The 25424-nt window shown below is 44.3% G+C and overlaps 1 protein-coding gene across 1 annotated transcript in view; it reads left to right on the forward strand.

The window, feature by feature from the left end:
- The window catches only part of LOC138961854 (TBC1 domain family member 31-like), a 32731-nt gene extending 7735 nt beyond the window's left edge, over positions 1-24996 (forward strand). Inside the window, exons 9-23 of the mRNA XM_070333532.1 lie at positions 298-380; positions 764-910; positions 2104-2237; positions 4619-4752; positions 5301-5480; positions 7026-7205; positions 8969-9021; positions 9485-9637; positions 10873-11008; positions 11217-11309; positions 11764-12021; positions 12888-12965; positions 14138-14285; positions 16161-16238; positions 23937-24996. Coding sequence (XP_070189633.1) covers positions 298-380; positions 764-910; positions 2104-2237; positions 4619-4752; positions 5301-5480; positions 7026-7205; positions 8969-9021; positions 9485-9637; positions 10873-11008; positions 11217-11309; positions 11764-12021; positions 12888-12965; positions 14138-14285; positions 16161-16238; positions 23937-24076 — 1995 coding nt within the window. The 3' untranslated portion in view covers positions 24077-24996. The remainder of the gene's footprint in view (positions 1-297; positions 381-763; positions 911-2103; positions 2238-4618; positions 4753-5300; positions 5481-7025; positions 7206-8968; positions 9022-9484; positions 9638-10872; positions 11009-11216; positions 11310-11763; positions 12022-12887; positions 12966-14137; positions 14286-16160; positions 16239-23936) is intronic.
- The last annotated feature ends 428 nt before the right edge of the window (positions 24997-25424 follow it).

Consider the following 25424-nt stretch of genomic DNA (forward strand, 5'->3'; position numbering starts at 1 on the left):
AAAAATCCTGTAATCCATGTCAGAGTTTGGTGGGTTATAGAAACACGAAAATACCCAGCATGCTTCCTCCGAAAGCGGCGTATGGCTGCCTAAATGGCGGGGTAAAAACGGTCATACACGTAAAAGCCGTGGGAGTTTCAGCCCATGAACGAACAAACAAACAACTTGTGTGTCTGAAGCTACGCCAAGCTTCGTGGCGCATGCATAATTCCAGTTCTCAATGAGGAGAAACTACCTGAAGGTAAAGTAGGCGGAGGCTAACAGAGGTACAAAACCTGTTGCTTCTTTTTTCTCCAGTTGGCACGACCACAATGCACCCTGAACACAGACAAGCTTCTGGACATCTTGAAGGGGTATGGAGAATATCCAGGAAAGTACAGGTGAGTGAAATAGTTGTGCATGTGTGTATGTGCATTAGACTCAAGACTCAAAGATTTTACTGTCCTTATAAAAACAAGGATAATTGCCTCGCAGTGTCAGGCGGTTTAAAACACAAAATACATGTAATTTACAAACAGTTCAGAATTGCACTAAAATCATCGAAGTAAATGGATGCCTAATGGTGAACGCTTCGGCTGTTACTTGTTCAAAGAAAATTGATGTCACTTATGACAGGCAGTCTGCTTCTTCTTCTTCTTCTTCGTTTGCTACGTATGTGCCTGTGATCGTGCATGTGTTTGAGAATGAGTGAGGTTTTCTTTGGTATACAATGGATGCATATATGTTCTATTCGCATTGGTTAATTATTGCGTGTATGTCACAGGATGTTCATCTGGCGCAAGATTCTGTGTTTACCTGAGAATCACGCAGCATATGGTGCCCTGGTGGACAAAGGTGTGCATTCTGCCTATGACAATCTGCACACAGCTTATCCCATCAAAAGCAGCAAACTGTTGCGCATCTTACAGAGGTTAGTAATGTGAACATTCCCACACATAAAATGCATGCCTTAGCTTAGCACGAAGGCTCTCTCTCACACATGTAAATACACTCTAAGCCTGTGGTGCTGGCTGGCTGGCAGCTTTCCAAAAAGGCATGCGCTTGCACACACGCACGCATGCACACACACACACACACACACACACACACACACACACACACACACACACACACACACATACTCTCTCTCTCTCTCTCTCTCTCTCTCTCTCTCTCTCTCTCTCTCTCTCTCTCTCTCTCTCTCTCTCTTTCTCTCTTGCTCAACTTTCACTCTCACAACAGAACAAGCAAGTGTTGTTACTGCTGTTTACTTATGGTGTAGACATTTTCTTAGCCCTGTTTTTACATTTAGTGAAGTTTTGACTAAATGTTTTAACATAGAGGGGGGAATCGAGACGAGGGTCGTGGTGTATGTGTGTGTGTGTGTGTGTGTCTGTGTGTGTGTGTAGAGCGATTCAGACGAAACTACTGGGCCGATCTTTATGAAATTTGACATGAGAGTTCCTGGGTATGATATCCCCGGACGTTTTTTTCATTTTTTCGATAAATACCTTTGATGACGTCATATCCGGCTTTTTGTAAAAGTTGAGGCGGCACTGTCACACCCTCATTTTTCAATTAAATTGATTGAAATTTTGGCCAAGCAATCTTCGACAAAGGCCGGGGTTTGGTATTGCATTTCAGCTTGGTGGCTTAAAAACTAATGAGTGAGTTTGGTCATTAAAAATCGGAAACTTCTAATTAAAATTATTTTTTTATTAAATGATCCAAAAACTATTTCATCTTATTCTTCGTCATTTTCTGATTCCAAAAACATATACATATGTTATATTTGGATTAAAAACAAGCTCTGAAAATTAAAAATATAAAAATTATGATCAAAATTAAATTTCCGAAATCGTTTTAAAAACTATTTCATCTTATTCCTTGTCGGTTCCTGATTCAAAAAACATATAGATATGATATGTTTGGATTAAAAACACGCTCAGAAAGTTAAAACGAAGAGAGGTACAGTAAAGCACAGCGCAATCGCTACCGCGCCAAACAGGCTCGTCACTTTCACTGCCTTTTGCACTAGCGGCGGACTACGTTCAGTTTCATTCTGTGAGTTCCACAGCTTGACTAAATGTAGTAATTTCGCCTTGTTTTTTTTACTTGTTTTAGGATCCTGTCAGCAATGGCTCACTGGGCGCCCATCTTTGGAGAGACTCAGTTTCTTCCCTCCCTGTCATTTCCCTTCGTCAAGCTGTTCCAGAACAACCATCTTGTCTGCTTTGAGATGATTGCCACAGTCCTCGGTAAGTGTCAAACTTGTTTTGAAGTTGAGCGAAAAGGTGGTATATGTAATACTATGTAATATTCGTAGGAACTAGAAACGCAGCTCTCTTGTTGCATGTTGACATCTTTGCAGTGGACCCCCCCTTTTAAGACCTAAAAAATCTGAGAAAATCAGGTCTTAAAAAGGAGGGAGTCTTCTGAGAAAATCAGGTCTTAAAAAGGAGGGAGTCTTAAAAGGGGGTTCCACTGTACAGCAGTCCCTCTCATAAACGGACACCCTTGGGCCATAGCAAAACTGTCCATACATTGCAGGTAGCCGGTCACGGAGGGGTGACCACACCACCCCCTCCCCCATACACTCACACAGAGACACACAAACAACAGGATTGAGTCTATGCTAACCACTTCTTGTGGCTACTAAACAATACAATACAATACAATACAATACAATACAATAACTTTATTAATCTCTAAAAGAGAAATTGCATTGCTGAGCGTTTGTGTCCGTAATAATAACATACATAAAACATTCAAAATAAACATTTGTTCTTTGTCCTGAGAAAATATAGCACATTGGTTATCACATAAGAAAGTATATTAAAAATAAATTAACATGCATTCACCATCAACAATGCACAAACGAAAGTCAGAAAATAACAACAAACTCCTAATATTTCTTATAACGTTCTGTAAAAAATGATTTGTTCAGTTAATTGTTTGAGGTGTTTTATCTGTTTTTGGCTCACGTAAGTGTAGCCTATGCGATGATAAATTTTGTCTGTCTGTGCGTGCGTGCGTGCGTGCGTGCGTGCATGCGTGCGTGCATGCGTGCGTGCGTGTGTGTGTGTGTGTGATAGAAACTTTAACATTTCCGAGTCTATGGATAAAGCTCGCATAAGAAGATTACGTCTCGGTCAAAAGTGTTTGACGTGTGTGATAGAAACTATTTGAAGACGTCACATTATGACGTAAGAGGGTTAGACGTCACGCAATTGAATTACTGAAAGTCTCGGTCATTGTTATTGTGAGCGGGCCGAGACTAGTCTCGCTTTCTTGCACAGTTTCACCTATGCTTACTGTGTGTGTGTGTGTGTATGTGTGACGGAGTGATGGAGTTTGTGTTACTGTTTGTCGATTTCTTACGTGAGCCTTGAAGGCTTCGCCTCTTGTTTCTTGCTAATTCACATTTGCATTGAATGATTGTGAAATCTTGGTGATACAAATTTGTGTAATACAGTGGTGCCCCTGTTTAACGTCATCTGATGAAAATTAGATCTGTGAAAGGAGGGAGTCTTAAGCTTGAAATGCATTTAACAATATAGGGAGTGGTCTTAAAAAAGATGGGGTGGGGGGGGTTAGAAAGCTATGTTTTTGAGTCACTTGAGAAAAAGTGACTCTATGTAATCGGTCAGTGTTAGTCTGTCCGGCCGGCCGGCCGGCCGGCCGTCCGTAGACACCACCTTAACGTTGGACTTTTCTCGGAAACTATCAAAGCGATCGGGCTCATATTTTGTTTAGTCGTGACCTCCAATGACCTCTACACTTTAACGATGGTTTCGTTGACCTTTGACCTTTTTCAAGGTCACAGGTCAGCGTCAAAGGAAAAATTAGACATTTTATATCTTTTCTCGGAAACTATCAAAGCGATCGGGCTCATATTTTGTTTAGTCGTGACCTCCAATGACCTCTACACTTTAACGATGGTTTCGTTGACCTTTGACCTTTTTCAAGGTCACAGGTCAGCGTCAAAGGAAAAATTAGACATTTTATATCTTTGACAAAGTTCATCGGATGTGATTGAAACTTTGTAGGATTATTCTTTACATCAAAGTATTTACATCTGTAGCCTTTTACGAACGTTATCAGAAAAACAAGGGAGATAACTAGCCTTTTCTGTTCGGCAACACACAACTTAACGTTGGGCTTTTCTCGGAAACTATAAAAGTGACCGGGCTCAAATTTTATGTGAACGTGACTCATTGTGTTGTGAATAGCAATTTCTTCCTGTCCATCTGATGCCTCATATAATATTCAGAACTGCGAAAGTGACTCGATCGAGCGTTTGCTCTTCTTGTTTAGTTGTTGTTTTGGTTTTGGTTTTTAATGTACAGTGATACCTGTGATGAAAGGACACCCTTGGGACCAGCCAAAAGTGTCCCTACGTACATTGCAGGTGGCCTGTCATGACAGGTATATTTTGGTAAAGATAATAGACAGAGATAACAGAAGGTGTCCTTTCTTGAGAGGTGTTCTCTCATTAGGGGGCCTCACATTGTAGGTACCACGTACTGTACAGGTAAACACAATGAATACTTAATAGCATAATGAGGGCAGAGATTATTTTGCCCTTTTTGTGTTCTGTAGCATGAGAATACAGTGTGTTGTGTTATATTTCCTCCAGTCAACTGGTGTCAGCATTGGTTTGAGTACTTCCCCAACCCCCCGATCAACGTTCTGAGCATGGTGGAAAATGTGCTGGGACATCACGACAGATACCTGTTACAGCACTTTGTTACCTACGGTGTCACATCACAGGTGAGTCATGGGTTGTATCATTCTGAATAGCTGTGCAAGTGTACTTACAGAATGTTGCAAATAACAGGGATAAGCATTTGTCATTCACATGAATGCATGTGAGCGCACACACGCCTGCACACACACACACACATACACACACGCATGCACGCACACACACACACACACACACACACACATGCACGCACGCACGCACGCACGCACACACACACACACACACACACACACACACACACACACACACACACAGACACACACACACACACACACACACACACAACCTGTGTGGTTAATGCAAGAAAGATGTTGGGTCCAAGGCTGTTTCTCTGCACGGTCTGTCTTGAGTGGGGATAACAGAATGTTTTCAAGAAAAATGTCGGAAATATCGTTCTGATCATTTACAGCACATATTACATCTCATGATTATCCACAATTTACATGTATAGCTTGCAGTGCATTTGGTCAAATCATTCCTTTTCCAAGCACATTTTTTTTACTTTTACTGACCAGTTTTTGAGTTGTTGTTGGTTGTGTTTTTCTGCGTGTAGCTGTATGCCTGGCCCCTGCTGGAGACCCTGTTCTCGGAGGTGCTGACGCGAGATGAGTGGCTGATGCTGTGGGACCATGTGGTCAGCAACCCCCCAGGCTTCCTCCTCATGCTGGTCGCAGCGTACTCAATGTGCGCCAGGGGGCCGCTCATGCAGTGCACAGAGATGGACGACTTTCAGGTATGTACAGTGGAGCCCCCCTTTTAAGACACCCCCCCCCCCCCCCTCAATTTAAGACTACCTCCTTGTTAAGACCCTGTTTTCTCAGACTTTCTGTTCGTAACCTCTGTAAAATTACCCCCATTTTAAGACTCCCTCCTTGTTAAGACCTGGTTTTCTCAGACTTTCTGTTTGTAACCTCTGTAAAATTACCCCCATTTTAAGACTCCCTCCTTTTTAAGACCTGGTTTTCTCAGACTTTCTGTTCGTAACCTCTGTAAAATTACCCCCATTTTAAGACTCCCTCCTTGTTAAGACCCGATTTTCTCAGTTTTCAGAGGTCTTATAATCAAGTAAAATCACTGTACAAAAATCAATGAAAACATTGGTTTTGGTTTTGTTTGGTTATGGTACAGTGATACCTGTGGTGCAAGGTCCCTCTGCACCTTGTGGGACCGGATGTCACTAAAGTACTCGCTTCCAAGTTCTATCCGTGATTCCAGCAGCCTTTCCTCCTTCAAAACCCAACTCAAAACATACCTGTTTCGTAAAGCCTTTGCTTAGCCTGAGTAGACTCTCCACAACTCTATTCTGTTTTGGAACTCTCTACCCTGTATGTGCTTTATGGTCTCTTTGTCAATGGTATCTTTGTGTGTGCGCGTGCGTGCGTGTGTGTGTGTGTGTGTGTGTGTGTGTGTGTGTGTGTGTGTGTGTATGTGTGTGTGTGTGTACTTTTAACATTGTACGCTAAGTTTTGCTTAGTGCTTGGGTTCTTGGTGTTATGTCTCAGTTAAATGTATGCTTTGTATGCTTGTTGATTTGTGCTAGTTTATTCTATAATGAATTTGTAAAGCGCCTGGAGCCAATTGATGGGACTCGCGCTATAGAAAAGTTATTTATTATTATTATTATTATTATTATTTGAGCGTTGATGTGTTAAGCTGCTGTTATGCGCCATACATGGCCCAGCTCATCCGACTTCGGCGTGTTTTTATATCGGAGTGGTCCTTCTCCTAGACTGGTGGCATTACAGGGCTGTCGACTGGGGTATTTCTTGAGAGTAACAGTGCCACCTGTTACCTTGCCCCATCCTGCTGGAAGCACCGCCATTTGGTCCGCGACTGCTTATTCGTCCTGGCAAGCCTGGCTTATCTCGCAGCTAACCTCCATATCTGAAGGCCACCCCACTATCCGCCACCTGTGGACGCGCCTGGTTGGGGGTGGTCGCCCCTACTTTTCCAGGACTAAAGTACAAATGTAGCATATTATTACAATGGACCACTTGAATCCTCTTGATCTCATGAAAACAGTGGTACCTGTAACACAAGGTCCCTCTGATAATAATCTTGTAGAACCGCATGTCATTAAAGTTAAACCGGTTGTATGACTGGAAAGGCCATTTATTTCCATTCGTCATTAAATTTAAAGTAACTGATTATTACACTGGTCCCCTTGAATCCTCCTGATCTCACGAAAACAGTCTTTGCAAATATCACTTCCCTATTACGCAGATGGATCTATGCATTTTCCAAAATAAGGTTCTGCTATGTTGTCTTTTCCATGCAGTATTTTTTCCACCACCGCAATGCAGTGGATGTACGTCAGGTGATTAGGGACGCGTACCGACTCGACGAGGCCACGCCCCGTGACCTTCACCCCAGCAGCAAGTTGGAGCCTTTTACCCCCCTCACCCAGGGCCAGTACCCTGTCTTCAACAAGTACCCCAAGTTCATCGTTGATTACCAGGTAAAAAATCTCACCTGTGCATCCAAGACAGTCATTCATAGATAAAGAACAGATTTTATGTAGTCCTGTAAGGTTACCCTAATGGAAATTCAGGCTGCTTTCTCTCTGGGGAAATTGAGCTGCCATACAGTATGGCGCTATTCTTTTTCTTTTTTTTATACATTTAGTCAAGTTTTGACTAAATGTTTTAACATAGAGGGGGAATCGAGACGAGGGTCGTGGTGTATATGTGTGTGTGTGTGTGTGTCTGTGTGTCTGTGCATGTGTGTGTGTAGAGCGATTCAGAGTAAACTACTGGACCGATCTTTATGAAATTTTACATGAGAGTTCCTGGGTATGATATCCTCAGACGTTGTTTTCATTTTTTCGATAAATGTCTTTTATGACGTCATATCCGGCTTTTTGTAAAAGTTGAGGCGGCACTGTCACACCCTCAATTTTCAATCAAATTGATTGAAATTTTGGCCAAGCAATCTTCGACGAAGGCCGGACTTCGGTATTGCATTTCAGCATGGAGGCTAACAAATTAATTAATGACTTTGGTCATTAAAAATCTGAAAATTGTAATTAAAATTATTTTTTTATAAAACGATCCAAAATTACTTTTATTTTATTCTTCATCATGTTCTGATTCAAAAAACATATAAATATGTTATATTTGGATTAAAAACAAGCTCTGAAAATTAAAAATATAAAAATTATGATTAAAATTAAATTTTTGAAATCGTTTTAAAAACTATTTCATCTTATTCCTTGTCGGTTCCTGATTCCAAAAACATATAGATATGATATGTTTGGATTAAAAACACGCTCAGAAAGTTAAAACGAAGAGAGGTAAAGTAAAGCGTGCTATGAAGCACAGCGCAACCGCTACCGCGCCAAACAGGCTCGTCACTTTCACTGCCTTTTGCACTAGCGGCGGACTACGTTCAGTTTCATTCTGTGAGTTCCACAGCTTGACTAAATGTAGTAATTTCGCCTTACGCGACTTGTTTTTTTCTTCTGCATGCGTGTATTCATGTTTCAAAGCCCTGAGACTTTCACTATGAACTTGGGATCTTTACCGTGCGTATGTGTGCACACGGGGGTGTTCAGACACAGAGGAGAGTCTGCACAAAGTTGACTCTGGGAAATAAATCCCTCGCCGAACGTGGGGATCAAACCCACGCCGACAGCGACAACTGGTTTTGAAGCCAGCGCCGCTACCGACTGAGCTATTTCCCCTGAGCTAGATCTCAATGCGCACACACATTTCGTTCACAATTTTGCACCTGATGGTGCATGTCCTTTACCAAACGAAGCAGGTGTATTCTTTCACATGTGTCCTAGATGTGAAAATGTAAAATCATATACACAGAAGCCATGTCGGATAAAGTAACTGGCATACCGTTGCCTGAGCAAGATACTTCATGGCTGAGTGACTTTGATGTATTTGCCACGAAAACTGTCCCAGCAGTCCATGCGCGATGCTTTCTTGCACTTATATGCAAGCTGGCTTGTTGCATTTCTTTTTTCTTTCTTTTTTAAAATGAATGTTGATGTGTATTCTAGGCTGTCTATCATAGAGCATTGAGTGTGTGTTTTTGGTCGGTCTGTGAGCTATGCACAGTTTCTCCTAGGAATTGAAAACTTAAATGGCGCAACATATTCACATTATTTGGTTGGCTGTGAAGCAATATTAAGTTGACTGTAAGTTTCATCGCGCATTTCTTTAGTTTGTTTTGGTGCAATATAATGTTGGTGTGAATGTTTTATTTGTCCAGGTTCAGGAAAGGGAAAGGATTCGCCAGGAGGAAACAGAGTACTTGAGGAAGAGGTGAGTTTGTGGTTAGACATAGTGTCCACTTTCTTTTTATTTTGTACAGGCCGTTTGCCTTAAATTTGTTGAACCAGGTTGTAACAATGTTGTTGGTTGTTTGAATAATTTAGGGAATTAGACCAAAAGTTTTGAATAGTGTCAACATACTAGGTTGGTTCATAAGTATGCTTTATCCTTGGTAAGATATGTGCTTTGAGTGACTGTGTGCGCGCATGTGTGTGTGAGAAATTGGTTGAGCACATTGTATATTGTTGTGTTTGAAAGTATAGATTGTATCTCCAACCAAGAAGAACCCGAAGTGTAATTTAACCCCTAGTTTGAAAGTATTAAATGTATCTTTAGCCAAGAAGAATCCCAAGTGTAAAATAATCCCTAGTTTGAAAGCATTGATCGTATCTCCAGCCTAGAAGAATTCCTAGTGTACTGCACATGGCTGTAATAAAGTCTTCTGTGTCATCAGGCAGTTGTCGCAGGACGCCCAGCGCATGACATTGCGGCGACAGCAGGAAGAAGAGCAGTGGTACCAGCAGCAGGCTCTGCTTCTAGAGGCCGAGGAGAAACGACGCCAGATGATTGCTCAGGAGGAGCAGAAACTGGCCGACCAGAGGCAGAGGTCAGGGAAACTTCTGGTGTCATAGATGTTTGTCATGATGTTTAGTGTTATTGTGTACCGTAGATGTTATCATGCTGTGACTTGGGTGTTTAATGTGTTGTAACATGATTATTGTTTCTTTAGTGTTATTGTAATGCGCGCAGAGCACAAAATAATTCCTTGGTTCATGCTGTATGTGCTTTTATTATGATTATATAGTATTGCTGTGCTTTTTACATTTAGTCAAGTTTTGACTAAATGTTTTAACATAGAGGGGGGAATCGAGACGAGGGTCATGGTGTATGTGTGTGTAGAGCGATTCAGACTAAACTACTGGGCCGATCTTTATGAAATTTGACATGAAAGTTCCTGGGTATGATATCCCCGGACGTTTTTTTCTTTTTTTCGATAAATACCTTTGATGACGTCATATCCGGCTTTTTGTAAAAGTTGAGGCGGCACTGTCACACCCTCATTTTTCAATTAAATTGATTGAAATTTTGGCAAAGCAATCTTCGACGAAGGCCGGGGTTTGGTATTGCATTTCAGCTTGGTGGCTTAAAAACTAATGAGTGAGTTTGGTCATTAAAAATCGGAAACTTGTAATTAAAATTATTTTTTTATTAAACGATCCAAAAACAATTTCATTTTATTCTTCGTCATTTTCTGATTCCAAAAACATATACATATGTTATATTTGGATTAAAAACAATCTCTGAAAATTAAAAATATAAAAATTATGATCAAAATTAAATTTCCGAAATCGATTCAAAAACTATTTCATCTTATTCCTTGTCGGTTCCTGATTCAAAAAACATATAGATATGATATGTTTGGATTAAAAACACGCTCAGAAAGTTAAAACGAAGAGAGGTACAGTAAAGCGTGCTATGAAGCACAGCGCAACCGCTGCCGCGCCAAACAGGCTCGTCACTTTCACTGCCTTTTGCACTAGCGGCAGACTACGTTCAGTTTCATTCTGTGAGTTCCACAGCTTGACTAAATGTAGTAATTTCGCCTTACGCGACTTGTTTCAGTTTTATTTTATGTTGATTGCTGCAGATAGTTGTTCCCTAGATTAATAGCACCAGATGAACAATGCACATTGTGCTGATAACTCTAGTCTGTTATGTGACTTCAGGATTAAGAAGATTGCAGTAGAAAACTAATAACAGTTTGTGAAAGCTATAAAAAGAACATGCCGGTAATGTCTTCAGACAGCATGACTGTGAAGGTGTTTGTTTGTGTGTTGCTAGACTGGTGGCCATGCATCGTGAAACCAAGCTGAAGGAGCTACAACTGCTGGACGCAGCACGCCGGAAGTTCCTGCACTTCCAGAAACAGCAACGAGAAGCAGAACTGCGCCGTCTGGACGATGAGATGCAACGAAAGGTGACATGCTTTGTTTCTCTCTTTGTTCTTTTGTAGCAAGTGTTTAGTTTGTGTGTGTGTGTGTAAGTGCAGGTACATAATTGTACTTCATCTGCAAAATAGACAACACAAATACAACATGATTCGTTCATGATGTTTAAATGGATTGCTTTGACAACTGCACCATGTGCTACAGGAATGTCTGAAGTAGCATTTTATTTGTCAACAGGCTTTACTTCGAGATCAGGAGACCAACAGTGCTATAGAGGAAGGGGAAATCAGAAACTTGGAGCTTCAGCTGCAGAAGAAAATGTTTGAGCAGGTGAGCAAGGAGCATGTTTTTGTTCCTCCTTTGTATTACACATTTCACTTTACTCTTGTCATCTTTTCTCACGAACCACAGTGCATCTCTTCTTTTTTCTTTAAATTTGTGTGGTATTTCTTTTCAAATATGTTACACGGTTGTGTGTGACTCAACCTGAAGCCAGAATTCCAGCCATTTGATCATTGTTTACACGGGCAGTGTGGTGAAAGAAAATGCCATCCCATGACATTGGTAACTGAAACATTTCCCAGGCAGAGCTTAGCCCATAGTAAGAGAGCCAGGAACGGTACTTGTAACTTAGAAATACTGGTTTGCAAAATGGTTGGAGCAATCACAAGAAAAGTCATCAAACAAAAGATGACAAGATTTATGAAGCCAAGTGTGCTAAAACACAACACAAAACAGCTTGGCAATGCGCCATTCACTCACACTCACTCTCTCACCAAACCAGGAGCTGCAGCGGGAGTTTGCGCTGGCGTCGGTGGGACTGAGGTCGGAGCAAGACGTGGAGCGCAAGCAGGAGGAGCTGGAGCAGCGCATACAGCGCCGCCTGCAGGAGGCCGAGCGTGAGAGGGAGCTGGAGGTGCGCAAGATGATGCAGCAGCAGCTAGCCGGGGCGTCACAGCGCAACGTGGACATGTTGGCCGGCAAGGAGATGGAGCAGCGTTTCCGCGTCGACCAGCTGGAGAGGGAGGCCAAGAACGTGCAGGTGGGAATACTTTTTCTTCTTCTGCGTTCATGGGCTGAAACTCCTACGTACACTTGTGTTTTTGCCCAAGTGGGTTTTTACATGTATGACTTTTTTTACCCAGTCATTTAGGCAGCCATACACGGCTTTTAGGGTTGCATGCTTTGTATTTTCGTGTTTCTATAACCAATGGAACTCTGACATGGATTACAGGATCTTTTCCGTGCACACTTGGTCTTGTGCCTGTGTGTACACACGAAGGGGGATAAGCCACTAGCAGGTCAGCGCGTAATTTGACCTGGGAGATCGGAGAAAATCTCCACCCTTAAGCCACCGGGCGCGGCCTGGATTCGAACCCAACGACCGCCTGCTTATCCACTAGGCCACTGGGCCTGCCGAGAATACAGATTACTGACTGTTTTATTACCCGAGCTTAGGAATTCATACAATATGTTGCAGTTAAAATGTGACCCTCCACCACGAAATGAGTCGCATGTCACCTCGCGCGGTTCTGCGCAAGGCTTGATATAAGTCCGGAGAGTGCATGGTAACAGCGTGAGGGTCACCTTAGTCACAGGCTTATAACTCAAACAGTTTTTGCTCTTTTCTAAAACGGTTTTCACCACTGGATAGAGCATAAAAAACTCTTTAGGAAAATGTAAAAATATGAAAATCATGCAAAGGTGACATGCGACTCATCCCGTGGTGGAGGGTCACAAATGTTATTTTTTTAGTGAGAATGGTTATTTCTCTAGACAGAGTGGTTCAATATGTATTGATGTTTTTTTCTGTGTGTTTTTTCCTGAAATATATTGTTTGATGGTAGATGTTTGTTGCGCTCTTCGGTTGTATATTGAACGTCACAGTTGTTTTGATCCCTCTTTCAGCTGGCCAAGCTGCATTCCCGGAACAGGGATCTGGAGAAAGAAGTTCATGATCTGATGGGCAAGTGCCAGGAGGAGAAGGTACTGACATCACATCACTCCTTGTTGTACACACACACATGTATACAAGCACGTACGCACGCACACACACACACACACACACACACACACACGCACACACACACATATACACACACACACACACACACACACACATATGCACACACCACAACTTGACACACATATGCACACTCACACACACACACACACACACACACACACACACACACACACACACACACACACACACACACACACAGAGTACATAGTCACAGCAGCTTTTAGTTTATCCTCATTCAGTGACTTTTTCAGTCTTCTTTGCTTGTTACACTTGGAAATCAAACATGTTCGCGCACACACACACACACACACACACACACACACACCACAACTTGACACACATACACAAACACACACACACACCACAACTTGACACACATACACACATACACACACACAGAGACACACAGTACATAGTCACAGCAGCTTTTCGTTTAGCCTCATTCAGTGACTTTTTCAGTCTTATTTGCTTGTTACACTTGGAGATCAGCTGTCAAGATCCACATGTAACAGTTGGCTGATTTGACAAAGGCATTTGATAATGCACACTACAGTGGAGCCTCACTTGTAAGACCCCCCAGGTTAAGACTTCTCCTTTTTAAGACCTAATTTTCTCAAATATGTGGAAGTCTTGAAAGGGAGGTTCCTCTGTACTTGTTTCATAGGACAGTAGTTTGTTTGTTTGTTTGTTTGTTCGTTCATGGGCTGAAACGCCCACGGCTTTTACGTGTATGACCGTTTTTACCCCGCCATTTAGGCAGCCATACGCCGCTTTCGGAGGAAGCATGCTGGGTATTTTCGTGTTTCTATAACCCACCGAACTCTGACATGGATTACAGGATCTTTTTCGTGCGCACTTGGTCTTGTGCTTGCGCGTGTACACACGGGGGTGTTCGGACACCGAGGAGAGTCTGCACACAAAGTTGACTCTGAGAAATAAATCTCTCGCCGAACGTGGGGACGAACTCACGCTGACAGCGGCCAACTGGATACAAATCCAGCGCGCTACCGACTGAGCTACATCCCCGCCCATAGGACAGTAGTGATACTCTTTTTTTTGTGTGCCTCAAAACTCTTACCAAATCCTCTTGCCAAGTATTCTCATTATCCTACTGTTCCCGTGGTTGACTCAGGATCACGAGACGGAGGCAGGGTATGCGGAGATAGCACTGGAGAAGGAGGACCGGGGGCTGGATGCCGCGCGTCGTCTTGGAACTATGGCGTCCGAGGTCTTGGTCGGCCGCAAACATACACGCAACTTGGCTGCCAAGACAGGAGACAGTGAGTTTTTCTCCCTCCCTCTGATAACTGCTTTTACTGTGTGTTAGAAGATTCTGTGTGTTAGAAGATTGTGTGTGTGTTTGTGTGTGTGTGTGGGTGGGTGGGTGTGTGTTTGCTGTATTTTGTTTTGTTTTAAGAGAATGCTGTTTCATCTGATGTGTAAAATGTAGGTCAGTACTAAGCATTTACAGGAGCTTGGCAAGTTCTTATTTTTCCTGTTCTACCGCAATAACTGCATCATGTTAAGTGTCTGTATCATAAAATCATAGTGAATATAGTGCATACTTTTTACATTTAGTCAAGTTTTGACTAAATGTTTTAACATAGACGGGGAATCGAGACGAGGGTGTGGTGTATGTATGTCTGTGTGTGTGTATGTGTAGAGCGATTCAGAGAAAACTATTGGACCGATCTTCATGAAACTTCACATGAAAGTTCCTGGGTATCCCCACACGTTTTTTTCATTTTTTCGATAAATGTCTTTGATGACGTCATATCCGGCTTTTTGTGAAAGTTGAGGCGGCACTGTCACGCCCTCATTTTTTAAGCAAATTGGTTGAAATTTTGGTCAAGTAATCTTCGACGAAGCCCGGACTTTGGTATTGCATTTCAGCTTGGAGGCTTAAAATCTAATTAATGAGTTTGCTCATTAAAGTTGTCATTAAAATCGATTTTTCACAAACAGATTGAAAATTGATTGCATTGTATTCCTCATCTTCTCCTGAATTCAAAAATATACATATGTCATGTTTACTCTAAAAATATGCTCAAAATGAAAGGAAATAGGTTCAGTAAGTTCTACGGACGCGGCGAGCGTGACCCGTCACGGTCTTCGGGATGGTTAGCCGAGACTATCTGAATGTAGTCTCGTCGATGATTGGTTTGTGGTATTGATCTTGTCTAAATGTTTTTATATCGCTTCACGCGACTTTTTTTTTATTTTACTGGAAAGAGATACCGATTTTTCTGGTTCCTAACAAGTTTTTGTGTGATATTGGTGAAGTCTCTGGTGCACTGTGCCATTCCCCCTCCCCTCCTTCCCCCTCTTGCACCACCTCCAATCTTCTTTTCACCTCCCAAACATCACGTTGATTTATTGGAAGGAGGGCCGGGTAATAGAAGCATATTGTACACTAGATGATTACCCGCTTCGCCGGGTACAGGCTTCGCCGGGAAGAAGTAGAGCCGAATACCAGGCTGCGCCTGGGACCCAGCTTTGCCGGGTGTACGCCGGCTTTGCCGGCGCACGAAGGAAGGAAGATCTAAAAATAGTAACGTGCAGTGACCTTCTTAAAATAGTAACGTAGTAACGGGAATATGGATTGATGCCACACGAAGGAAGGGAGATCTAAAAATAGTAACGTGCAGTGACCTTCTAAAAATAGTAACGTAGTAACGGGAATATGGATCGACGCCACATGAAGGAAGGGAGATAAACGCGCAAAACAAAACACTGGAGAAGATAAGGAAGAGTACTGGGAATGGATATAGTGGATCTACAGAAAAACCAAAATCGGTTCAGCGCTGCGCGCTGAGAGCACGTGTTGAAATATCTCATCGATGAGGTTGTGTCCGGGGTGTAGCTGAATACGGTCTCCAAATTTGAAAAAGATCGACCGAGAACTTTGGCCGTGCATCGCGAACAGACACACAGACACTAGCCGTAAATATATATTGATGTATGTGGATCACAGTGTCTGTTTTCGTGAGTGATTGGTCAGAAAGTCTTGGATATTTTAAGTGGAATTCCGAACTGTTAGTAAATAAGATGTTTTTGTGTGTTTTAAACCGACTCTGCTGGGCTATTTTCATTGTTTTTAAAAAGGACAGTAAAATCTTTGAGTATAGAGTCTTGAGTCTTGATTTGTTTATCAGGTCACAAGCTGTACGGCCATAACTCCACCGTCGATTCCAACCTCACTGTTGAAGATGAGGACGAGAGACCATCCAGAGGTAACCTATAACCTTTCCTTCTGTGAAATAAGCTAGAAGAAAATACAGTGGAACCCCCTTTTTAAGACCTCAAAAAAATCTGAGAGAGTCAGGTCTTAAAAAGGAGGGAATCTTAAAATGGTAAATTTACAGAGAATCTGAGAAATGAGGGTCTTCAAAGGGAGGGAGTCTTCAATCGGGGATTTATTTATTTTTATTTATTTATTTATTTATTTACGAGGATTTATATCGCGCACGTATCTCACCACACAAGGCGACTCAAGGCGCATGTTACCTATTAATGCCGTGTGAGATGGAATTTTTTACACAATATATCACGCATTCACATCGGCCAGTAGATCGACTGCCTTTAGGCGCTGCATCCACCTTTCACGGCCTATTAAATTACATATTATTACCCAACTCACATATAGCAATTAACTCTAGTTCAGTGCTGGTAACGCTGTACGCGTTCCCCTTGGTAACAAGGGAGACCACCCTAAAAAAGAGTGATCCATCCCATAATATCAGACCGATGTCCGGTCCAACATCCGTATGCGTGCGCATACGCCGCCATTTGTATCATTCTCTCTCAGCGGTTCAACTGGGAAGGACGCTCCTGATGTACGCTCCTGCTGTCTTCAGCATTTTGTCTTAGTCTTTGGCTTTGGCATCTCCCCTTGGTCGTCGCCTAACTGTTCACCTTTACCTACGCTGTGTGGTGAGATCTTTCCGTTTTGTTATAACTTTAGCGACGTTTTTCGTCGCTCGTTTTGTACTTGTGAAATTTTTCTGAAATTGTTTTTCTTTGAAATTTTTCGTGAGTTCTTTCGCTATGGCGGAGGCTGCGCTTGTTGATAGCGCCAAAAGGAAGCCTAGTTCGAGGCAGGTTTCTGACGATACGCCTCCAAAACGTAGCTCTAGGAGAGAGAAGGGCGCAGGAAAATCCGCGTCTGTTTCTTCTGATTCAACTTCTGTTAAATCTCCCGTGTTAGCAGACGTCAGTTTAACTTCCGGTCAGGCTTGTTTACGTTCTGGCAAGAGTGGTGTTTCGGGCAAAGCTTCTTCTTCTTCTGCTTCTGCTTCTGCTTCTGCCTCAACTTCAGATGGCTGCCCTGGGTTAGCGCCAACTGAAGTTGCGTCTTTATTGTTGACTTTGAGCGCTCAAGTTTCGACACTTGCGTCGGAATTATCTTCCACTAGGGAGGAATTACGAGCGCTTCCGTCTGGTGTTTCTGATGTTCTCTCCTTGGCACAGGTACGGCAGTCTCCTGCAGTTCCGGCTTCGACTTCCGCTTTGCCTTCGGCGACTGTGACTCGGGCGGATGTCCATGCTTCGCAGGATGGGAGTACCAAGTTGGTGTCTCTCCTTTATGGGACACCAGTTCAAGGTATGTCTACACCGCTTGCCGGTGTGCGAGCTCAGGGGGCTCTCTCTGGCGTTGGTAGTCGTGAGAGTTCCCACGAGCAGCGAAAGGACGAACGCCTCCGTACGTCTCTTTATGAGAATATCGGGGACCGTTTTAGTCCTCTTCCGCCCGGGGGGCAGGAAGTGGTCGGTTCTGCCGACGATAAACTGTCTGATGTTCTGCCTCCTGGCTCCGAGCTTGATCTCGAGTCGGAGTGTAGGGCGGAAGACGGGGATGCCTCAGTGGTAGAGGATTCCCAACTGAATTTGCCCGTGAAGCTGTCAGCCGCAGTGGCGCTGGCGGCGGAAACGGCGTTCAGATACTTTCCGGAAGGGGTGGTGAAGGACAAGGCTCAGCTTCACCCACCTCGTTCTGCTTTTGACGATTTCCGGAGTGCTCAGGAGCAACGGCCTCGCTACCGCTTCCGGGAATCGTCAACTATTGCCTATGAAATGGCTAACGTCTTGTGTGGTAAACGCAAACCGGCGGTGCCGTTGTTGGTTCAGCACGGCGAGGCCCCGGAAGACGTTGTCTCTTGGCTGGCTCAGCCTGGGGCTCGGGCTGCTTCCGGTGTTCCGAAGTTCAAGCTCACCCCTTATCCTGTGAATCTGATTGACTCTTTTGCTCTGCCGTCAGGGGCACTTCCGGTGACGCCGGAACTTGCTGCTTTGAGAGAGGACGGGTACAATAGGGATAGAGTTGTCCCATGTACTGACGGTTCTCTCACAGCTGTGGAGGAAGTTGGAAGGTCTTTGCTGGAGCTCACGTCCGTGTCGGAGTCTCTGCAAAGGTCTTTATCCAGATCGATTGCCACATCTCTTGATCCTTTTGAATTTCGGTTTGATGCGTCGCCGACAGATGTTTCAACACTGCTGGCTACTCTGGGCAAGGTGACTAGAGAACAGGTTACTTTGTCTGCCCGGCTGTATACTCACGCGGTGCTTTCAAGGAGATCAGCCTTCTTGACGGGGTCCAGATTTCGGGACACCGCGACTGTGGAGAGGCTGAAGGTCTCCCCTTTTGCTGAGGGGTCTCTCTTAGGGCAGGCGTCTTTCGATGCACTCCAGAAAGAGGCGCGGGATGTAGCGATCGCGCGTTTGGCTTCACAGGGCTTCCAGAAGCCTCAGGGCAAGGCTCAGACTCAGGCGTTTTCTTCTGCTAAGCCTCAGACGTCTTCGTCAGGTGGTGGGAAGGCCCAGAAGCAGTCATTCTCCTCCAGGGGTAGGGGGCGTGGAGCTCCATACCCTAAGAGGGGTCAGTCTTTCGGGGGTTCCAGGGGGTCGGGGCGTAAGCCTCACCCCCAATGAAACTTCCCCGAACAACACATCCCGGTGGCCCCCGCGCTAGTTGTAGCGGGCGGCCCGTCCAGGGCCCTTTCTTCCTGGCTGCAACTGGTGGCCAGCAAGTGGGTCACGGGGATAGTGTGTTCGGGGTTCCGGCTTCTCTGGTCAGGGCAGAAGGCTCCCCTGGTCAGGATAATCCCGCCCTGCAGGGCGCCAAAGGATTTGGTGGCACGGAACGCGGTCCAGGAGGAGGTCTCGGCTCTGCTGCTCAAGGGAGCTATAGAGGAGGTCTTGGACGCGCGGTCCCCGGGGTTTTACGGCAGACTTTTTGTAGTGCCGAAAGCCTCGGGGGCGTGGAGGCCGGTGTTAGATCTTTCTCCTTTGAACAAGTTTCTGAGAGTAATCAAGTTTACCATGGAAACTCCAACTTCGGTTCGGGAGGCCTTACGGCCGGGAGATTGGGCAACGTCGATCGATCTTACAGACGCTTACTTTCACGTCCTTATACATGTCGCAGACAGGAAGTGGCTTCGCTTCCCTTGGGGCGGCAAAGCTTACCAGTTCAGGGCTCTGCCGTTCGGCCTGTCTTTAGCTCCGTGGATTTTCACGATTGTGGTCAGGCAGCTTTGCGCTCTTGTGAGACAGGAAGGCATCCGTCTCAGAGCATACCTGGACGATTGGTTAATCCTTCACCAGAACAGGGGGCTTTGCGAGGCTCATACGCACAGGGTGCTGAGCCGGGCGGCACAGCTGGGTTTCTCTGTCAACCTGACAAAATCCGAGTTGGAACCATCCCAGACGTTTACTTACCTGGGCATGGAATTCGACACGCTTCGGTGGTCTGTCCGTCCGTCTCAAAGGCGGATCGACAAGCTTCAGGGTCTGATTCGGTCTCTCTACGGAGAGAATCACGCCAGTGCAAGGGTTCTGACTTCGGTTCTGGGTCAGATGGAATCCATGGCTTCCCTCATTCCGTTGGGCAGGGTTCACAAGAGGCCTTTTCAGGCCTCCCTGCAGTCAAGGTGGGATCAGACATCCCAGGACTGGAGTGCTCCGATCGCACTGGGAACTTGGTTTCAGCAGACCACAGGTGTTTGGCTTCTTCCGGATTTGTTCCGGGGTGTTCCCATTGTTCGTCCACCGCCGGAGAGAGAGTTGTTTACGGACGCATCTCTGACGGGGTGGGGTGCTCATCTGGACGAGCACATGGTTTCGGGAGTTTGGGATTGCTCTCAGGCCTCCCTACATATCAATGTACTGGAGTTGGAGGCCGTTTCCCTGGCGCTTCTAGCGTTCAAGCCTTTCCTGGAGGGCAGTCATGTACGTCTTCACACCGACAACATGTCTGTGGCGTCGTATGTGAACAAGCAGGGGGGGACTCGGTCTCACAGTCTTTCCGACATTGCATGTCGCATTCTCAAGTGGTGTCACGCCCAGCACATTCTGTTGTCAGCAGTGTACTTGAAGGGCAGTCTGAACGTCCTTGCAGACACTTTGAGCAGAGGGGACAGGATTGTTCATTCAGAGTGGACTCTCACACACCAGTCTTTGCAGCGGCTTTGGTCGCAGATCGACAAGCCCAAGATAGATCTCTTTGCGACGAGGTTTTCGGCGAGACTGCCTCTCTTTGTGTCCCCCTTCCCGGATCCTCTGGCCTGGAAGGTGAATGCTCTGGAAGTGGATTGGTCAGATCTTCCGGCGTATGCCTTCCCTCCGTTCTGCCTCTTAGGCAAAGTCCTCAGGAAAGTGGACTTGGAGAAACCAGCGCTGGTTCTGGTCGCTCCTCTGTGGCCAAGCCAGCACTGGTTTCCCGACCTACTGCGTCTAGCAGTTCGGCCCCCAATCCCTCTCGCCCTGAAAAGAGGAGATCTCGTGCAGCCTCGGTCAGGCGTTCAGCACGAGAACCCACAGATCCTGGCCCTTCACGCGTGGATTCTGTCCGAAGCGCTTTGCGTAGGGCAGGGGCCTCTTCCCCTACTCTGAGATTCGTTGGACATGCGCATAGAAAATCGACTTCTTCGGTTTACTCATCGCACTGGGCCTCTTGGTCTAGGTGGTGCGCGCTTAACGGGGTTAAACCTCTTTCTCCTAGGTCTATTCAGGTAGCCAACCATCTGTCTTGGTTGGCTGATCAGGGGGCTTCTCCCTCTTCTATTAGGGTCCGGAGGTCGGCGATCTCTTCGACCCTCGCGCAATTAGGCCACAAAATTTCGCTCGGAGGGGTTATCGCTAGTGTTATTAAGGGGGCTGCCCTTTTAGCAGCTCGTTCAAAATCGCTTCTCCCTGCATGGGATTTGTTCCTGGTCTTACGTTTCTTAGCCTCGGATGAGTTCGAGCCTCTTTTGTCAGCCACTTTGGCCGATTTGACGCGTAAGACTGTGTTTTTAACGCTTCTCTCTACTTCTAGGAGAGGTAGTGAGGTGCATTCTTTGTCGGGTTTAGACAAGGATATTGCGTTCGAGAAGGATGGTTCCATTTCTCTCAAATTTGTTCCCGGCTTTCTCGCGAAAAACCAGAAACCTGGCCAGCTTTCTCCAATCTTGCGCATTCCACCCTTGAGCAAGATTTTGGCTCCTGGAGATCCCGATATTGCAAATTGTCCTGTGAGAGCTCTCCGATGTTACCTGTCTCGAACTCGGCCTGTTAGGTCAGAAAGTCAAAAGCTTCTTTTCATATCTTTAAACACGGCTAGGTGTAAGGATATAGCGAAGGTGACTCTGGCCAAATGGATCTCCACTCTGATCAAACGAGCATATGCCTGGTGGCTAGTGCAGTCGGGTGATGATAGGGCAGTTTTGCCTCTCACCGCGGCTAGAACCCATGAGGCGAGAGCCTGGGCATCCTCAGTGGCAGTTCTTCGGTCCGGCAAGCTAGCCGAGGTACTGGAAGCTGCGTATTGGCGCTCTGAGGACGTTTTCGTCAACTTTTACCTCAGAGACGTCGCTTCTGTCAGACAGGATGGAAGCTCCGCGCTGCCTGCCATGGTAGCGGCGGGACAAGTCCTGCGTGCTTAGTTTTGGTAAGTACCCACCACCTATAGTAGCAATCTGCTATATGTGAGTTGGGTAATAATATGTAATTTAATCCAAAATTTTAATAATAAATTTTCATTTAATTAATATACTTACCCAACTCACATCGTTTAAACCCTCCCGCCTCCCCGCTGTGGTGGTATTGGGTTCTAAAAAAGTAGTGAGTTGGGCTTCGTTCGAATGATACAAATGGCGGCGTATGCGCACGCATACGGATGTTGGACCGGACATCGGTCTGATATTATGGGATGGATCACTCTTTTTTAGGGTGGTCTCCCTTGTTACCAAGGGGAACGCGTACAGCGTTACCAGCACTGAACTAGAGTTAATTGCTATATGTGAGTTGGGTAAGTATATTAATTAAATGAAAATTTATTATTAAAATTTTGGATTATTCCAGGTCACACGGGTATGTTGGTGGACATTTTTATCTATGCCAATACAATTTTGCCAGGAAAGACCCTTTTGTCAATCGTGGGATCTTTAACGTGCATACCCCAATGTAGTGTACACGAAGGGACCTTGGTTTATCGTCTCATCTGAAAGACTAGCACTTGAACCCACCACCTAGGTTAGGAAAGGGGGGAGAAAATTGCTAACGCCCTGACCCAGGGTTGAACTCGCAACCTCTCGCTTCCGAGCGCAAGTGCGTTACCACTCGGCCACCCAGACCATTAAAAGGGGGGTTCCAGTGAAGCAAAGATGTGAATGACAACAGCTAAAATACGGAAAATTTGATCCAGGATACAAACAGATAATTTTGAAATCGCAAGGAGCTACTTCACAAACGTATTTGGTCAGACTGCTTGTTCTCTGCTATTGGTGCCGTTGAAAATGTATTTTATGGTGGGCCAATCATTGCAAAATGTTGCAGTATAGATAAGAATTCTAAAAAGCGTCTGTATATGTACATTATTCAAATGCAAAAACATGCAGCTGTAAAAGTTGCCCACAGTCAAAGGAACTATGAGACCTCCGGTTCTGGAAAGCTCCCTCAGTGGTGTATTGTGCAAGTCGGCTCATAGAAAACAAATCCAGTTGGAAGCAAGACAATTTTCAAATGGGAAGTGTAAGGAACACATATCGACGTCGTAACTCATCTTAAACAGCTTCTCAGCAGGCCAAAACTGATTACAGTGAAACCTCCCTTTTAAGACCTCCAATAATCTGAGAAAATCGGGTCTTAAAAAGGAGGGCGTCTTAAAAGGGGGGTAAATTTACAGAGGTAATGAACAGAAAGTCTGCAAAAACAGGGTCTTAAAATGGAGGAAGTCTTAAATTGGGGGGTCTTAAAAGCGGGGTTCCACCGTATTTACATTATGAAATAGTGTTTATATTTGTACCTGGTATGGATAGAAAGTTGAAAGAATGTTAAAACTTAAATCATGTATTGTCCATCATGTATTGTCCATCATGTATTGTCCATCATGTATTGTCCATCCTGTATTGTCCATCATGTATTATTGTCCATCATGTATTGTCCATCATGTATTGTCCATCATGTATTGTCCATCATGTATTGTCCATCATGTATTGTCCATCGTGTATTGTCCATCGTGTATTGTCCATTGTGTATTGTCCATCATGTATTGTCCATCATGTATTGTCCATCATGTATTGTCCATCATGTATTGTCCATCATGTATTGTCCATCATGTCTGTCCATCATGTATTGTCCATCATGTATTGTCCATCATGTATTGTCCTTCATGTATTGTCCATCATGTATTGTCCATCATGTATTGTCCATCATGTATTGTCCATCATGTATTGTCCATCATGTATTGTCCATCGTATTTTAGAGAATGTTTCTCGTGGAGAATGATTTTCTTAGCCTAAAGCTCAAAAACATCAAAATCACCAAGAATCAAGTTACGCCAGAATTGCAGGACGACGACGATATGAGAGTAGCAAGAACGTGATGAAGTGAACTTGTAAAAGAGAAACCCAGCAGAAACCCCAGCTGCTTACAAAGTTGTTGATGATTTTTTGCAGTGAAGTTCGAGCGTGACCGGGAGATGTTTGACCAGCAGGAGATGGAGTTGTTGAAGGAGGTGAGACGTTTGAGACAAAAATTGGCCACCGACAACCGCAACAAGCGACCACCCCCACTCAGCGCGGCAGATGACTTCTAAGGACTGCAGGCAGTACTGATGGGATTTGCTTTTGTACTTAAACATTCTGACAGCTGTGCTTTCGATTTGTGCTGATTTTTTTTCTGGAAGGAAAAAAGATGAAGATGACTGTGATGTTTTTTTGGATTAGTACCGCCAAGGGTACAGGTACAGGTATATGAAATGTAGCTGTTGATACTGTTATGTTAAGTAATGTGGAATGGCAGGAATGGAGATTCTGTGTGCGTGTGTGTCTGAAAATATCATGGGTTGTATTTATTTTCAGGTGAAAGTTTATTTTGAAAACCTGAATGAGTGTTTTTAAAACTTTGTGAGTGCACGACCGGCAAGATCATGTGGATACCTGCCACTTATAAGTTTGTGAGAAAATGATTTGTTTCTTTTTCTGTCAAATCGGGAAAATAATACGTTGCTTTTTCTTTCCAATCATTTGGTCAGCAGAATTAGTGAATTACGACTTTATAGTTATTTTATAACTTCATCTGCATTTTTCAACAAAACTCATACCTAAACATAAACATAAAGCAGTACAGAATATGTTTGATGTTGCCATGTACTTTGTTTTAGTCTATACAAAATCTGTTTTACCAGACACGGTTTATTCTTGCCTTTTTCTTGTTTATCTAGAATTTGAGTCTCATGTGTACTCCATGAAAACATTGCCCCAAAATATCACATTCTGATTAGAATGTATACCCCAGGCAGTAAATCAGCGTATAACGAGTGTGGAACACTCAGTTCAGTGTTTATAGTCTCTGTTCATAGAGTTTTTCTAAGAGATCTGAATTTACTTTGACATTTGGAAGTAGTTTCTTTGAACATTATTTTTGTTCCATTTAGTTTTTCATTGTATTCTATGATAATCATTGATTGCTTTACTCAATGTGTACAGTGTAGAATAAACGATGATTCAAATGAAAGTCAATACACTTGAGAGAGAGAGAGAGAGAGAGAGAGAGAGAGAGAGAGAGAGAGAGAGAAAGAGAGAGGGGGGGGGAGGAGAGTGTATGTGTTTGCATGTGTGTGTATCTGTGTGTGTGTGTGTGTGTGTATCTATGTGTGTGTATCTGTGTGTGTGTATCTCTGTGTGTGTGTATCTGTGTGTGGTTGCATGCGTGTTGGCATGTGTCCGTGCAATGTGTGCAACAGAACACTGAAGTATTCTCTATTTCGTGTGATCATTTTTACTGGAAGGCACTACACCAAATGCAGCAGAACAAAAATCGAAGGTGGGTGGGGAGGTAATTACCTTCTCCTCCACAGAACTTCTCAGGTGTTGTGAGGTTCCCATGGCGATGCACCTTGACAGATGAATGCACATTTCACAACCACCATCAAAAACCACTGA

The sequence above is a fragment of the Littorina saxatilis genome, linkage group LG1 (genome assembly GCF_037325665.1).
Source record: "Littorina saxatilis isolate snail1 linkage group LG1, US_GU_Lsax_2.0, whole genome shotgun sequence".
Classification (NCBI taxonomy): Eukaryota; Metazoa; Mollusca; class Gastropoda; order Littorinimorpha; family Littorinidae; genus Littorina; species Littorina saxatilis.